General features: G+C 49.7%; 1 protein-coding gene across 2 annotated transcripts; it reads left to right on the forward strand.

Annotated features, from left to right (window-relative positions):
• Nucleotides 1-207: 207 nt before the first annotated feature.
• On the forward strand, nucleotides 208-11281 carry ABCF3 (ATP binding cassette subfamily F member 3). Of its 2 annotated transcripts, XM_087861457.1 has the most exons (22): nucleotides 208-414; nucleotides 644-791; nucleotides 931-1010; nucleotides 1524-1570; nucleotides 1766-1860; nucleotides 1962-2084; nucleotides 2243-2509; nucleotides 2819-2899; nucleotides 2989-3048; nucleotides 3146-3202; nucleotides 3313-3335; nucleotides 3439-3494; nucleotides 3599-3799; nucleotides 3897-3973; nucleotides 5049-5093; nucleotides 5172-5304; nucleotides 5843-5931; nucleotides 6024-6115; nucleotides 6302-6434; nucleotides 6561-6648; nucleotides 6737-6777; nucleotides 7310-11281. In XM_087861457.1, the coding sequence occupies exons 1-22, from the start codon at nucleotides 342-344 to the stop codon at nucleotides 7311-7313; spliced, it is 2013 nt and encodes a 670-aa protein (XP_087717583.1). In that variant the 5' UTR covers nucleotides 208-341; the 3' UTR covers nucleotides 7314-11281. The 2 variants fall into 2 exon arrangements, with proteins under 2 accessions (XP_087717583.1, XP_045632571.1); XM_045776615.2 differs by having other exon boundaries at nucleotides 227-414; nucleotides 6737-11281.
• Nucleotides 11282-16849: the final 5568 nt, after the last annotated feature.

A 16849-nucleotide genomic window follows, 5' to 3' on the forward strand; every position in this document is an offset into this window, starting at 1 on the left:
CCCTGATAAACCGCGAGCGCCCCTGTGCTCTGCCGCCGCCGCCTCTCGGAGCTCCACCTCCCAGAAGGCAGCGAGAACCGCACATGTGGCCAGTTTTTCAGCGGAAACGGCGTTGCGCAAGCGCAGAGAGAGCAGCTCGAACGTAGGCTCTGAGCGGCGCTTGCGCACGGTTCCTCCAGCCCCGTTCACCCGGTCCACCGGGTTCCGGGCACCCTGTGCCTTTCTTACGTCACCACTACGCATGCGCTTTGGAAGGAGGGGCGAGCTTTTGGGAGACCGGCAGGAGGCGCGTCTTGGCTGCGGTCTAACGGCGCCTGCGCGGACGGGAGCCCGACTGGAACATGGCGACTTGCGCTGAAATCCTGCGGAGCGAGTTCCCCGAAATTGACGGACAGGTCTTCGACTACGTGACGGGTGAGCCGAACCGAATCTGCGCGCTGGGGAGGCCAAAATGGAAGTCACTGGGAGAAAGACTAAGGGAGGGCAGTGCCGGGGACCGCTGCTAGGCCTCTCCTCTGCGTGACCTCTTGTCCCGAGGGCCAGTTAGGTCTGAAGCCCGGAGTGGGGCCGTATTTCGGTGACTAAAACTGCTTGTATGTCTACCCTACCCGGTATCTTCCTCGACCTGCCACGCCCGGCCCAGGCGTCTTGCACAGCGGCAGCGCGGACTTCGAGTCTGTGGATGACCTGGTGGAAGCGGTGGGCGAACTGTTGCAGGAGGTGTCCGGGGACAGCAAGGATGACGCGGGCATCAGGGCTGTGTGCCAGCGCATGTACAACACTCTGCGCCTGTACGTGCCAGGGTAGGGGGATTCGTGAGGGCGATGGGAGGGCGGACGGTAGGGAGACAAGATGTAAGGGAAGAAGGTCGGGTGGACGTAGAGCTTTTGTATTCAATTCCTAACTCTGCGCTTTCTTCCTACCCTCAAGGGATGAGCCGCAGACCCAGGGAAACAGCCAGGTGCTACTAGACGCCCCCATCCAGTTGTCAAAGATAACAGAAAACTACGGTGAGAGCGAGGGAAGATTGAACTAGCTGTTCTCTGCCCTTGTCTCAGCCTCCACCACCCATCCAGCCAGCCTTCCCCTGGAGCCCAGGACTCCTGGTACCCCTTTTCAACAGAACAGGGATGTAGAAGCTAGTTGATGTCTTTGCTGACAGCAAAAGAGGCCACTGATGAAGAGAGTAGGGTTGGAGAGTTTTCCAAGCTCCTAGGTAGGGTAGGAAGCTTATGGGCCTTAGAGCTGGACAGACTTGGGTTTACTTAGCAGTTTTGTGACTTTCTATTCAACTGCATGAGCTTGTAGGAGTTGCTTATCTGCCTCAGTGTCTGTATTCTTAATCTGCGAAGTGTTTTTTGGTTTGGGTTTTGGTTGAAATTATGGGGAGGATGATAGCTGTTTCTGGGATTGTGAGGCTTTCCTTTAAATGTCTGTGTCTGTGTCTGGTTCATATTAGTTACTCAAAATGTTAGTTTCCCTTCCCTCAGGGAGAAGGTGACTGCTTTTCTTATCGCTTACAGACTGTGGCACCAAACTTCCAGGACTGCTAAAGAGGGAACAGTCCTCGGTGAGGAGGAGAAAGAAAGGGAGGGGGCTGTGTCTGTGGTGGGGGTGGAAGTGGACTGTCTTTAAATATTGGAGGATTTTTCTGGGGGTTTCTGATTATGTCTTTCACTGAAACCAGGGTAACTTAAGATGTTCTTTTGGGGGCTCCTTTGTGAGCCTGCAACCTAGGCTGAAATAGTTGTGTTTGGACTTTTAGACAGTGAATGCAAAGAAGCTAGAGAAGGCTGAGGCTCGACTGAAGGCAAAGCAGGAGAGGCGCTCAGAGAAGGACACACTCAAGACCAGCCCTCTGTGAGTTTAGCAAGAAGGGCTGAGAAGAGACTAGAGCAGTCTCTATTGGGATGGAAGGGTGGCCGGGAGTGCTACAAGCCATTCATTTCTCCCTTTGAAAGAGTCTTGGAAGAGGCATCAGCCAGCCAGGCAGGCAGCAGAAAGGAGAGTCGATTGGAATCATCTGGCAAGAACAAATCGTATGATGTGCGAATTGAGAACTTCGATGTGTCTTTTGGCGATAGGTGAGGGAATGGCAGTGGGGAGGGGTAACGTTTTTCTTTTTCCAATTAAAGGAGAATTTGGATAGATGAAATGGGGCTTAAAATAACATTAGGTTTTTTGTGGTTAAATTTGCTGTATTAGAGCAGCACCCTTTGTCTTCTTCCTACTACCCCTGCAGGGTCCTACTGGCTGGAGCAGATGTGAACCTGGCGTGGGGCCGCCGCTACGGGCTGGTGGGTCGCAATGGGCTGGGGAAGACGACGCTCCTGAAGATGTTGGCTACTCGGAGCCTGCGAGTTCCAGCCCACATTTCCCTGCTGCACGTGGAGCAGGAGGTTGCTGGAGATGACACCCCTGCCCTGCAGAGTGTGCTAGAGAGTGACACCATGAGAGAGGACCTTCTGCAGAGGGAACGGGAGCTCAGCGCCCAGATTGCTGCTGGCAGGTAGGGCTCCAGATGGGGAATATCCAGAAGCCGGGGTTCTTCAGAGAGTGCCTGTTGTACTGCCACAATCCGTAACTCGCATGCTCATCCTAGGAAGCAGCCGAGCTTGAAACTTGGCACCGTGGAGCTGTAAAGCCCTGTTCCTTCCACAGTGCCCACTGCCCTCACTGGCTTGAACAGGTGCTTCCTGTAGTCTGTTCCTGTCCTGGCAACAAGGCAGCCAGTGGCCCGCTCTCCAACTGCATAGAGTACAGGGCATTCCCCCTAGACTGCCGCCATTCAGGCTGAGTGCTCTTCTTCCCACTCCAGGGCTGAGGGCTCAGAAGCTGCACAGTTGGCAGAAATATATGCCAAATTGGAGGAAATTGAGGCTGACAAGGCACCTGCCAGGTATTTAAAATTCCCCTTCCCTTCTTCAGATTTCACCTTTCCCTTCTGTCACCTGTTTCAACCAGGTTCTTCAATTTCTTCACTTCTAGGGCATCAGTCATTCTTGCTGGGCTTGGCTTTACCCCTAAAATGCAGCAGCAGCCCACCCGGTGAGTGGCCCTTGCCATTCTTGGCTCTGAACACTCTGGCTCTGCCTCTGCCTGTCCTGGTGAACACCTACCCCTGATGTGATTTCTGTTTCTTTAGGGAGTTCTCAGGTGGTTGGAGGATGAGACTGGCCCTGGCCCGGGCTCTGTTTGCTAGGTGAGTCTCCTGGGCCTGTGTACGGATACTGTGGAGGATGGGCCTTGGCTCATGGGAGGTCACGAGCTGCTGACCTAAAACCTCAAGGCTTACATTCTTCTTTTCTATAGGCCAGATCTTCTGCTGTTAGATGGTGAGTTTGAAATGGGGCACCCTGACTTTGGGGTGGGGAAGGATGGCAACATCCAGGTTCTGTAGCTCTTTAATCCCAAATGTATCCTCCCCCACTTTTCCAGAACCCACAAACATGCTGGATGTAAGGGCCATCCTGTGGCTGGAGAATTACTTGCAAGTGAGTGCCTATAGATGTTAGAGTAGGTCTAGGGAAGGTCTGGGAGGGGGGGGTGGAAGTTGACTACTCTCCCAAACTGGGCCTGCCATCCTGTGACCCCTCAGACATGGCCCTCTACAATCCTGGTCGTCTCCCACGACCGCAACTTCCTGAATGCCATAGCCACAGACATCATCCACCTGCACAGCCAGCGACTAGATGGCTACCGGGGAGACTTTGAGACCTTCATCAAGAGCAAGCAGGAGCGGCTCCTCAACCAGCAGCGTGAATATGAGGCACAACAGCAGTATCGCCAGCATATCCAGGTATGGGGACAGGCAGGGCTGGGGCCCCCATCCCGTGGGAATCAGAGTTGGCAGGAGTGAGGGAACCTGACCAGTGCCTACACTCCTTCACCCACAGGTTTTCATTGACCGATTTCGCTACAATGCCAACAGAGCCTCTCAAGTGCAGAGTAAACTTAAGATGCTGGAGAAGCTGTGAGTACAGTGCCTTTGACCGGGCCCTGACTCCTAGTCTCTTGATTTCTTCCCTTATTTTGCAGGCCACCCCTTGCCCTCCCATTCTAGATCTCCCCTTTTCTAGAAACCAGCTTTAGTCTCCATCAGGAAAGCAGAGCATTCGATACTGATGTTGAGAATTAGTCTTGTTCCCCACAGGCCTAGGCAACCACTAATTTACTTTCTCTAATCTGTTTGCTTATTCTGGACATTCCATATAAATGGAACTCTATAATGTGATGTTTTGTGCCTGGTTTATTTCACCTAGCATAATGTTTTTGAGGTTCTTTCATGTTGTAGCACATATTGGTACTTCCTTTCTTTTTATGGTCGGATAGTATTTCATTGTAAGGACATACACTATTTTGTCCATTGCTTTATCAGTCGAGGGATATTGGAAGATTCCTCTATTTTGGCTCTTATGAATAACAGTGCTATGAATATTTGTGTACAAATTTCCGCCTAGACATATATTTTCTATTCTCTGGGGTATATACCTCAAAGTGGAATTGCTGGGTTACAAGATAATTTTATGTTTACCTTTTGGAGGAACTGCCAAACTGTTTTCTAAAGCAGCCGTACCATTTTATATTTCAACCAGCAATGTACGAGGGTTCCAATTTCTCCACATCCTTTCCCACACTTATTATCTGTTTTTTTAATTTTAGCCAGCCTAGTGGGCGTGGGTTTGATTTGCGTTTCTGAAATGACTAATGATGTTGAACATTGTAGGCTTAATCTTAAACCAGCTTTTCTAGAGGTGCTGGTGGGGAGGGGTAGGGAGGAAAGCCTAAAATCAAAGGCCTAGGTTTTTGTGCTGTTGAAATATTTATCACGGTATCTTAACTGGTAGGCTGAAAACCTACAAAAAGGATAACCCTATTTTTGAGCATATAGTGAACTAGAAGAAGGTATTCTAAAATAAGAATGTAGTCTGGATGGTGGGAGTACAAGCTTTTCCTAGGTTTTCTCTGAACATATATTACTTCTGTAATAAGAACAAATAAAGTTAGTTTTTAAAGCCATAAATCTAGTCTGCCCCCTCTCTCCTCAGACCAGAGCTGAAACCTGTGGACAAGGAGTTGGAGGTGGTGATGAAGTGAGTGTTGGGCCGAGAGGCTGGTGGGGAGCTTGTGTTTCTGGCTGCTCCCATGTTCCTCACCACCACCTCCTGCAGGTTCCCCGATGGGTTTGAGAAGTTCTCACCGCCAATTCTGCAACTAGATGAGGTGGATTTCTACTATGATCCTAAGCACGTCATCTTCAGCCGTCTCTCCGTCTCTGCTGATCTCGAGTCCCGCATTTGTGTGGTATGGTTGCTGTTTCTCGGTTCCGTGAGCTGGGACTCTGCCACCCCAGCACGTGGTGTGGATTGGCCCAGATCCTCCGGCTGCAAAGGGAAGTGGTATGCAGGAGCAGGAGTTGGCCTGGGCCAAGGACTTTGCTCTACTTCCCTGCAGAGATAGAAAGCCTGGTTGTGGTATTTTCTGAATACATAGAGCAAGACTTCATCTTCCTAGGCTCAGATCTGAGTTTTCTCAAACCACGGAACAGGGAGCAATTCGGGTGAGATTTCAGGGCTTGACTCTTCCATTTGCTAGCTTAGTTACTAAGTGGAGCTATCAGCCACCTCAGTCGGGTCTTGGGAGGATTAAATGCCCTGCACGTAGTAGGTATTCAGCTGTCAGTTCCCTTTACGTCTTTACTAGCTCCTTTGTTTTTCTGTACAGTTCCTTAATATTTTTTTTAGTTGTTGAAGGAGTCATTGGTCAGAACCAATTCTCATTTCCTTTGCTTCTGTGTTCTACACATGTCCGCTCTTCAGCGTTCTTGTGGTTCTTTTTACAGGTTGGGGAGAACGGGGCTGGGAAGTCTACCATGCTGAAGCTGCTTATGGGGGACCTGGCACCTGTGCGGGGCATCCGGCACGCTCACAGGTAAAGCCCCCAGGCCCCAACGACTCTGTAGCTACACTCCTTGATGGGCACTGCCTTCCACCCCGTCTCTCCACCTTTGTTTCTGCCTGTAGGAATCTGAAGATTGGCTACTTCAGCCAGCACCACGTGGAGCAGCTAGACCTGAACGTCAGTGCTGTGGAACTGCTGGCCCGCAAGTTTCCCGGTACCTCAGGGATTTGAGTTGAGAAAAGAGGTGACCCCTACAGCTAGGCCTATCTTGGGTGGGGTGCTGAGCAACGAGCCCTGAGTCTGGGTATAAGGACATGGGCTTTTGGAGGTATGGCTGAGGGGAGGGTGAAGGGAGGGAGTTAGGTCAAGAACCCACTTGATGAGGTGAGGCCTGTTCCAGGGCGGCCTGAGGAGGAGTATCGTCACCAGCTGGGCCGGTACGGCATCTCTGGAGAACTGGCTGTGCGTCCTGTTGCCAGCTTATCTGGAGGCCAGAAGAGCCGGGTAGCCTTTGCTCAGATGACCATGCCCTGGTGAGCTCTTGCCTTCTTCTCTCCCCATCTCTTCTAGTAGTAAATGTTTGTCTTGTCTTCATATCAGGGGAGTTCGTTTTCTCCCACCCCCCATAACTGCCTACCTCCCTGGGTACTGCCTTCCAGCCCCAACTTCTACATTCTGGATGAACCCACAAACCACCTGGATATGGAGACGATTGAGGCTCTGGGCCGTGCTCTCAACAATTTCAGGGTGAGTGTGCCTTCAGGCTACCCACTCCTCCCCAAGCCTCAGCACCTCTTTGGCCCCCCTAAGTGCTTCCCGGTCTCCTCTCTTTCAGGGTGGTGTGATTTTGGTGTCCCATGATGAGCGCTTCATCCGGTTGGTGTGCCGGGAGTTGTGGGTGTGCGAAGGCGGTGGCGTCACCCGGGTCGAGGGGGGGTTTGACCAGTACCGTGCCCTTCTCCAGGAACAGTTCCGCCGTGAGGGCTTTCTCTAGGGCCACCAGGCTGAGGACTGTGCCCAGGAAATGGACTGGTCTCTCAGACCCCTGGGCCACCATGTAGGCAACCATCTCCAGGCCACGGACTTCCCCTGACTTTGGGGACAGCCTTATTTCCAAATCTCCTTTTGACTGGAGCATCCTCTGCACAGCCCAGGGAGCCCCATCTAAGTGTCTGTGAGGACTGGTCTTCAAGGGAAGGAGTGGGAGGTGCCCTCTGGTTATAGATCCCCCCACCCCTGCCCCGGCTCTGACTGGGCCCCAAGTGGCTGCTGTGTAAATTAAATTTCCCCCTGCATCCCCCTGGCCTCATCTCTGCTGCTCCCTGGCAGGGCTGCAGTGCTTGTCCACTGTTAGGGGGTGTGGGCTCTGTGGTTTGGGATTTTTGTAACACTTGTATCAATCATGCAGATGAAGCCATGGCAGCATGAGTCTTGTCTCTGGAAGGGGAGAGGTCATTAAAGCCGCTGGGGCTCAGAGGTCACCTGCCTGACTTCGGGTGGGCCGAGCTGGTGGACTCGAGGGCAACGTCGTACATCCCTGGAGTGCTATTCCCCATAGCCCAGGCTCAGCCTCCACTGAAGGGGGTTTGGTTTCTGCTGCCTCAGCCCCACTGCTTGTGGGAATGAACTGATGCTATAACCTGGCCTCCAACATGGTTTGTCAACTGCTCAGTCCAGTGGTCTTGACTTAGGTTCGCCCTGCTTCTCTGATCTAGACCCTCAGATGGAGCTGAAGAGAAACCAAGAAACTATCTTTGTCCCCATTTTGCTTGGGTGGTTTCATGTTCTTTATTTTCCCTCGAACCATGTAGGGGGGCCGGGGAAGTAGGGAATTGAGAATGGGCTTGAATGGGAAGAAACAGCACTTTGTTTTCAGTTGAAGCGATCTTGGAGAGGAGATGTTTAACAGAGGTTGTATGACTTAAAATATTGTTTCTTGAGGACTCAGCTGCTATATGTAATTGTTAGAAGACACTAAAATAGGAACCTTGCATTCCTGAAAGACAATGGAGACACCAAGAGTCCACAGAAGGAACTTGCTGGCCTCGTGGAGAATTGTAGTCCTAGAGCTCAACCTAGGATTCTTAGCCCCTGAGGCTATTGTGTGTAGGTAGCTGGAGGAAAGAGCCTGTTTTGGAGGAAAGGAGGATAAAGACAGGAACGCTCTGTTTACTACAGAACAGGTGCTGATGGACACAGGAAGCTGGCCAAGGGGCCACTTGTCAGCCAGCCTCCTCAGCCTCCCTCCCTCTCAGAAGGACAGCCATGTCTGTGGCCATGCGCACCCTCGAAGTCCTGAGAGCCTTCTCACAGCCCCTCCCAAACTCCCACCTCAGGCCTGCAGGTGGGCCAGTTGGGGGCCATCTAGGGTAGTCTCCACGCATGCCTGTTTGCCGGGCTCTCGGCCCGTTCACCCCTCAGTAACTCGCCAATCCTGATAGGAGGAGTCCTCAACTCGTCAGTCAGTGAAAATGCAGCTGAAGGGCTGTGACACAGAGTCTGCTGCTCCGGCAGTGGTTTTGTGTGCAGAGAGCACAGGCCTTGGAGTTGGGCCTGAGATCAACTCCCAGCAACATCACTGGTAATCGAGGGAGCCGCCAACATGAGCTGGGTAACCACAGCAAATCGCTAAACCTTGTGGAACACCTTCCTCCTCGGTTTCTTTATAGGATTGTTGTGCGGATTAGCTGGCAAGCACGTGATGCATAAGCACTCGAAGTGATTCTTGGGTGACCGGTCTGTGATTTGAAGACTATATTTGAGGAAAGAGGTAAATTTTCTCTTGAGTGACTCCCAAACTCCAGTTTGGGCTCAAAGGAAGGAAAACTTTTTAAGTAGCTCAGGCTGCTTTCTGGGAGTGAGTTTTCCGTCTCAGACTGTTCAGCCCTGCCAGGATCTGGAGAAGGGCTCTCTGGAAGAGCACTGGTTAGCCTCTGGGTCGGCTTCCAATTTTATGATTCCATGAAAGAAATGTGAAGAGCTTTTGTGTATGACAATAATAAGCCTATGCTGCGGGACTTCCGAAAGGTAGGAAGAATGAATTGTAGCAGCTGAGAAAGAGCCCACAGTAAGTGTGTAGAGTGAACTTCTGGAAATCAGGGGAGGGCAGTTGGCAAAAGATGGTTGTCTTGAGGGATGGAAAATGTCGGCCAAGTCACCCAGCTCCATCTTAGCACAGAACAGGGAGAGGAAGGTGACACAAAAGAGAGGAAGGTGACACAAAAGACTGCCGTTGATCACTCCAGGTAACCCATCATGGCAGCCACCCCTTTCATGCTGTGGAGACCCTCTCTAACTCCAACCACTGGGAACCTGGCTGATCCTTCCACAGCTGCTGGTGCTGGAGCTGCCCTGGCCCCGTCAGGTCTTTAAACCAGTCCAGAGCTGGCGGGGTTGAAAGGCCTCAGTCTGCAGGGTCTTCATGAAATCCTGGCCTCCCTGCTTCTGCTGGCCTTCCCACACTCACCAATGCCTTCTCAGTCCCTGCTTCTGCTGGTTGGTTCCCAGTGGACCAGGGTGCGACGGGTCTCTGTACCAATCTGCCTGCCGCTCAGAGATGCCAGTCACAGAATTATTTATTCCAATGTGCTATTGCTTTCTTGAGATTTGTTCGATGTAGACTTTCTGCTAAGCTCTCACTAATTTCCAGGTAAACTTTAGCACAGAATAGGAGAGAAGGTGCCTTTTACCCTGTCTGGCCATGCCCCAGCCTGATCTGTCATTTTGGAACAGAACATCCTACTAGGAGCTGCTCCCCAGGCCTGTTCTGGTCCAACCACAGATACAAACCAAACAACACCCCGATAGCATCAGAGCACCGTGCCTCAGCCTGAGCGTGCAGACTGGATGACAGCCTCTGGGAGGCACCTGGCGGGGTGGGTCCATAATCTGACTGCAGGGCTGCGAAGGTTTTTCAAAGCTGGAGCAATGGACTCCGCTTCAACCCCACGCTCCTCCAAGTGGATTTCCCGGCACTGTGCTGCCCCATGACAAGCTGCGTGCAGTTAAGATCGTAGTTCCCAGGTTGCCTGGATATCCTTGAATGGCTTCCTCTTTTTTGCATCTTCTGTGCATCTTCTAAGCTCAATTAAAATGCTTCGTAAGTGAATATTTGGGGAAAACTGATGTGAAAAAAAGTAGAGAACAACATTGGAGGAGGAGAGAGCAGAGGCAAGGAGACCAGCAGAGAGGCCCTGACTAAAATCCAGCCCTAAGGACATGGGGTCAGGCTGCTGGAGGCGGAGGTGTGACCCGGGAGGGTGGTGTGCAGACTCAGCAAGAGGTTTTGAGCTCTGCACAAATGAGGGAGGGCTTCTTTTTCTTGGCCTGAGTCTTGAAATAAGTGAAATGAAATGAAAGCTTTCGGACACCAAGACTTTAAAAAGGGATCCTTTTAAACCTCCCCTTGTTCAACACCATGCTAAGGCAATCATAACGGTTCATATTTATTGGGGTCTTTTGTAACAGGTACCATTGTAAGTGCTTTGCTTGCACTAAATCAGTCCTCACAACCCTGCAAACTGGCACAGTCATTATCGCCATTTTACAGATGAGGAACTGGAGTTGACAGTGGGTGTCAGGGCAGGATTCAGGCCAGGCTGGCTCGAGACCTCAGCTCTTAAGTGCTACATAGCTGCCACTTAGCTCCTACTGTGACAGGCTGAATGGTCCTTAATTCCAACACTTAAAACTCATCATTAATTGCGTGGGGCAGGAGAGGGGTGAGGTTGGAACAAGCTTCTCTCAGGAGGGCAAGCTGGTGAGTGGGAGTACCTGGCACGGGCTGACATGTTAGGTGCTCAGTGAATCGTTAAGTGATCCGAAAACACGCGGTATAGGGAGGAGTCTCCCTTGGGGTGGGTTAGCCCCACTCTGCCACTGAGGGCATCTTGGGCAAGTCAACCTCTCCTGAGTACATTCTCCTTACCCACAAAATGGGCATAATGCAGTTTGTCCTGCCTGCTTCTTTGAATGGATTAATTGAAACAAGGTCTTGTATAAACTGAATAAATTTTTTCATAAACTGTAAAGTGCTGTGGATCCAAAGGGTATCATTTCATAGGAGAACTGATTTGGCAGCAGCCTAGAGCCTCTTCTGGAGATACAGAATCAGACCTGAGCACCCTAACGCTCAGGGCCATCATCAAGATGTCACCCCGGGAGGGCCACCCCACAGCCCTCCTTGCCTGCTGCGCCAGGCTTCAGAGAGCGCGTGTGCGGGCGTGCCGCCTGAGCCTGCCTAGCGCCCGCCGACTTGCACGGGGTTGGGCAGAAATCGCCGTGTAATTGCAGCCCATTATAATGTGTACACATCATGCCCTGTTGGTAATTCTAGGTTTCTGTTTTCTTTATGTTAAATAAATAGGTGGTTTGAAAGTGATTCCTGCTTTACTGTATATAGAGAGACCTTTGAAACCCTAAATTAGAGTACATGAATGTTTGTCAGCCGACACTACAGCATTTTTAACCCTGAGGAATGCTTCACAAATGTTCCTTTTGGTCTTGTCCTCCCACTAATCTTGTGTTAAGGGGCTCTTGCTGAGTTATTCCCATTTTACAGAACAGGAGCTTGAAGCAGAAAGATGTTGTGTCTTGCTCGGGTTCAGATACCTGTTTTTGTATGCAGAGGGGCCGAGAACCAAGGTATGTGGGTTTCCAGCCTCGCCACATCTCTCCAGATCGCTGTTCTCACTTTGTTCCACAGCTCTTTGTACAATGGGTGACATTCTCCAGAGCACGCTCAGGGTCAGGAGCCCTTCTGACCTCGGAAGTATTTGAACCTGGGAGGAAGGTAAAAGACTATGAGTCTGATTTGTTTTAACTTGTAAATTAGGGAGCTAGCTCTGGAATCAGAAAAAACTGCATTTGAGTCTGGATTCTATCATTGAATGGCCATGTCACCTTGGCAAGTGAACCTGCTCAGTGCCTCAGTTTCCTGATCTATAAAATGAGAACAATAATGGTCCTTATACTATAGGTTTATTGTGAATATTAAATAAGATAATACAAACAAAACTCTCATCGTGGGCCCACTCATTCCATAAATGTTGGCCATTATGATGATAATATTTGTTGTGACCTTCACTGCTTTACTGATCTTTAGTGAGGTAATATTTATGATGCCCTGTGGCTGAAAACCACTGTATTTAGTCATGGTGCCTCACCCAAAATGACAGGTACCTACACCTCCAACTTTGTGTCCTTGGGCCTAGAAAGGACTCCTTCTTGGATTCCTCTCCCACGGCAAAGACTTTGTCCCTAGATTCTTCTACACATACACACACGTGCCCCCTCTAGTTCTTTCTGGATGTTCTACACTCAGTCTGTTCCATCACTCTACACTTTGTTCCAAGTTGGGAATTTCCATCAGTAGAGGAGTCTAGGTTTTTCTTGACTGCTAGGGACCTTGAGTATAGTCATTCTGAACCTTTTCACCCCCAAAGACTTCTTCCTCTTCTTCTTCCATGAACTCCACAGTCAGAACAGATGTATGGCACACCCAGAACTTGCAAGTAGAGTTATCTTAGAGTAAAACTAGGAAGAGCCAATAAACAATGATTGAGATGTAGAAGTCATTCAAGGGATTGTACACTGTGTTTGGTGTCAGGGTTGGGGGGACATTTAAGAACTATCAGGTGAATGAGGCACAATTCGCCAAGGAAGAATAAGTGATTGGAACAACACATGACATGTGATTGGAATCAAGAGTGCCAGGATCCTGCGGTGGAGAAGAGAAAATATGAGAGACCAAGCATTTTCAGTGGGTCCCCAGACCTGCTGGCAGGAGGCAGACTCTATCTGGTGACTTGGCTTTTTAGCAGGTCTTGCCTTCAGAGGCCCTGGAGGCCCTACTGCATCAGAGCTCAACGCCACAGGCCCCAGAGCCTTCTCCACTAATTCCCCCACTCTGTTCCACCCTCATCTGGATTCCTTGGCTTGTGACTTGGCTTGTGTGGCCTTTCTCACCCAGAGAGGATGTGCCGACCAGTGAAGTTGGATTTTCAGGTCTCTTGTCAGCTGCATTTCTAATGACACATTAATTAAAAACTGATATCTGGTTTATATATCAGTCTCTTCCAAGACTGTGACTTGATCTAATGATAATATACAGAGCACTGTGTACTGAACATTGTTCTAAGTGTTTTACATGAATTAACTAATTCTCACACCAAACCAGTAAGGTATGGATTATCTTTATAAGTGAGAAAATGGAAATCTAGAAAAATTTTTTTTATTTTTTAAAGATTTTATTTATTTATTTGACAGAGAGAGACAGCCAGCGAGAGAGGGAACACAAGCAGGGGGAGTGGGAGAGGAAGAAGCAGGCTCCCAGCGGAAGAGCCTGATGCGGGGCTCGATCCCAAAACACTGGGATCACGCCCTGAACCGAAGGCAGACGCTTAACGACTGAGCCACCCAGGTGCCCCTAGAAAAAATTTTTAAAAAGCCAAAGAAAACTTGGTAGGGTCCAGCCAGCTCGTGAGACTCTGAGCCGAGCTTGTGCTGAAGTCGTGGTGAGCCCAGAGCTCCAGCTCGCCCACGCTAGCATAGCAAGGTGCCTCAACCACCTCGATGTTTAGTACCTGAGGTGGTGAGGAGCGGCTCTGTGCTGTGGTGACCTCAGCAAGTACTGGGGCCCCAGAAGGGCCACATCGGAGCAGCCGGCCAGCCCACCTGGGGCATACTGCCGTGTTTCAAAAGATTATATGAAACAAACCTAATTTGTTAATTATTTTCCCATTAATATTTAATCAAAAACATAATATGGTACTAGTCACAGTTTCTGATCAACCTTAAATAATCACAGTTGCCAACCCAAATTAGTTGATTCCAGCCCCAAGAAAAGAAACACTTTTATTTAGCTTGGCCTCTCTTCAGGGATAATGTCTCTGCTCCCGTCTTACTGTCTTCTCAGAGCCCAGGCTGGCGTGTTAGTGCCCTGGGAAATGATGGACTGCTGCCTTGGACTTTACAAGGCTGCCTCTCTGGACACTGGCTACTTCACCTGGAATCATCTGGGCACATGCATGTTAGGACTCCATGCCTCACTGATACGCTCACGATGGGACAGCCAGGAAGGGTTAGTCTGGGTGTTTGGGTGTCCGAGGAAACAGTGTTCCCTCTGACTTGACATTTACCAAAGAGCTAATCTTGAGGTTTAGCCTTCCCTTCTGTAAAATGGGTATGCCAATCCCCTGTCCTTGGGCTGATTTACTCAGTATTCTGATATGAACACTGTCCGGAGGTGAAGCTCAGAGAGTCCCCCTCCCTTGACAACTGGAGGGTTCTTCACAGAACAACTTCTACACGCCTTTGTAGGGTGTGTGCAGTGCAAGTTCTCTAGGGAGGGCCTGTCTGGGAGCAACCAGCTCAGGTCCAAACAGCCCCACTGAAAATAGCTGATGGAGGTAACCCCAGGGTGGCCCTCCAAGAACTTGGAAATGAGGGTGTAAGCTACCTTCTGAGAATGAAACTGAATGATCAGTTCCTAATGGACCAGAGAGAGAATATAGACTAGCTGTTCCAAACTGCCTAAAAGAAGTATGTGTCAACCCACAGTGTCTATCCCAGCACCACCCAGAAGGGTGGCCTGGAGGATGCTTCAAGTCCCAGAGCTCCTAATAGGAGACCTTTTTCCTGTGGAAATGAACAGGTCAGGCCATCAGAGCCTGGTGCCATCAAAGTTCTAATCATGCTGGCACCCCTCTTGTTTTGATTCCGTGTTCATGAAGTGATCCCTTGAGGGTCTCACTCCCCTGAGCTGGCCCATTAGGGAAGATGTGGCCAAAGCCTGAGCCCTGGACTGGGACAGGGCTGGCTGCTCCCTGGTCCCACCACTTATCAGCTCAGTGCCTCCGTCCAAGTTCCCTAGCTTCTCAGAGTACAATTCTCCTTTGGACAAGATGGGAGGATAATTAGCATAAGATCATTGAAAAGATTGGGGCCCCTGTCTGACTCAGTTGGAAGACCATGCAACTCTTGATCTTGGGGTTGTGAGTTTGAGCCCCATATTGGGAGTAGAAAAAAAAGTCAGGAGCGCCTGTGTGGCTCAGTCAGTTAAGCATCTGCCTTCACTCAGATCATGATACCAAGGTCCTGGGATAGAGCCCTGCATTCGCCCAGCTCCCTGCTCAGCCGGGGGTCTGCTTCTCACTCTCTCTGCCCCTCCCCCCACTTGTGTGTGCATGTGCTCTCTCGCTCTCTCTCTCTCTCAAATAAAATCTTTTTTTTAAAAGTGAAAAAAGGATCGTTGAAAAGATTAAGAGAATTAACCCAGGAGGAATGCCTGCTAAGGAGAGAGAGTTCTGTTAAATGAAGAGCCCTAATGTTCTGCATGCTGGAGGGCTTCAGGGCTGCAGAATAGAGCAATATGGCGCTGCCAAATAAGGTGGGAAGATGGGAGCTGGGATGTCACTGGTGGGGGGGAAGGAGGCAAGAGAAGAGATGCATGTGTCCTGAGTTTAATCTTCCCTCCTGAGGACCCTTGCATTTCCCAAAGGTGGGGTGGCCAAAGGACTTCTAAGAACCCTAAGGGGCAATTTTTGGATTTGAGGTTATTTGCATTTCTGAGATGCAAAAGCCTCTTCCAGTTATCTGTCTTTCATAAGTGACTTCTGTTGTTGTTGCTTGTATTTTTGCTTTTTGAAATCGAGGAAGGAGCCAGATCAGTGCAGTGTGAAACAGATAAAAAAGGGGAGCAGGAGTTCTGAGCCAGGCAGTGTCATAGGAATGAAAACACAAGTGCCCAACTGCTGGGAACGTGCAGAAAATTTAGGGTTTAGGCGATAGATACACTGCTTTACCTAAATTTTCAGGGTTTGGATTCTCCGTGATGTGAATGTCACTTTTTTATTTTCACATTAACATGGACCTATTTAAATTTAGAGGCACTTTACTGATTAGTGTTTGATTAAATAACCAAGTTGACACAGGAGGCTAACCACAACCAACCCCGTTTACTTCTACCCTAGTTCTCCCCTTAGAGAGTGGGCTCACCCCAGCCAAACTCCTGCTGCCCCCCTCTGAGTGCTCCCCTTCTCCAGTATCAGCCCATACTTCCCAGTGACCAGTCCCTGCCCTTTTAATTATGAAGATAACATAGCAAAGGGCATTTGAAAGCAGAGGGGGAAATTACTCACAGTGCCTTCATTTGTATCTGGCCAGGTCTTTATTCATGAACGCACTACATATAATTGCATTTTTACAGTCATGATACCCTTGCCGTTTTGTATTTGTCTTTAAAGTTAACATTATTGGGACACCTGGGTGTCTCAGTGGGTGAAACATCTGCCTTCGGCTCAGGGCGTGATCCCAGGGTCCTGGGATCGAGCCCCGCATTGGGCCTCCTCCACTGGGAGCCTGCTTCTTCCTCTCCCACACCCCCTGCTTGTGTTCCCTCTCTCGCTGGCTATCTCTCTCTCCGTCAAATAAATAAATAAAATCTTTAAAAAAATTTTAATGGCTACAAAATAGCCTACTGAGCAGATGTATTGTAGCTTATTTAAACATTACTTTTTTGTTGGACATTTGAGTTGCTTCTAAATTTTCACTATTATGGATAAATGCTACAATAAACATCTGTGTGCACACTGAATTTTTTTTTTAAGTTTGTTTATTTATAATCTCTGCACGCAGCATGGGGCTGGGACTCACGACCCCAAGATCAAGAGTTGCACGCTCTACTGACTGAGCCAAACAGGCACCCCTCTGAGTTTTTAATTGGCAATATAGGAATTAAAATATTTCCACCAATGAGCTATAATGATTAAATGCGATAATGTGGGGGCACCTGGGTGGCTCAGTTGGTTAAGGATCTCACTCTTGGTTTCAGCTCGGGTCATGAACTCAGGGTTGTGAGATCCAGCTTGCATCAGGCTGCTTGCTCAGCGGGGAGTCTGCTTGAGATTCTCTCCCTCTGCCTCCGCACCTCCCCCTATTCTCTCTCTCT

This window comes from Ursus americanus, chromosome 4 (genome assembly GCF_024610735.1).
Source record: "Ursus americanus isolate L20-20 chromosome 4, mUrsAme1.1.p, whole genome shotgun sequence".
In the NCBI taxonomy this organism is placed as follows: Eukaryota; Metazoa; Chordata; class Mammalia; order Carnivora; family Ursidae; genus Ursus; species Ursus americanus.

Coding starts and splice junctions, on each gene's coding strand:
- ABCF3 (XM_045776615.2), top strand. CDS start 342: ATGGCGACTTGCGCTGAAATCCTGCGGAGCGAGTTCCCCGAAATTGAC. Junction 2,085..2,242: donor GATGTGTCTTTTGGCGATAG/GTGAGGGAATGG, acceptor CTACCCCTGCAG/GGTCCTACTGGCTGGAGCAG. Junction 6,116..6,301: donor GCTGGCCCGCAAGTTTCCCG/GTACCTCAGGGA, acceptor GGCCTGTTCCAG/GGCGGCCTGAGGAGGAGTAT.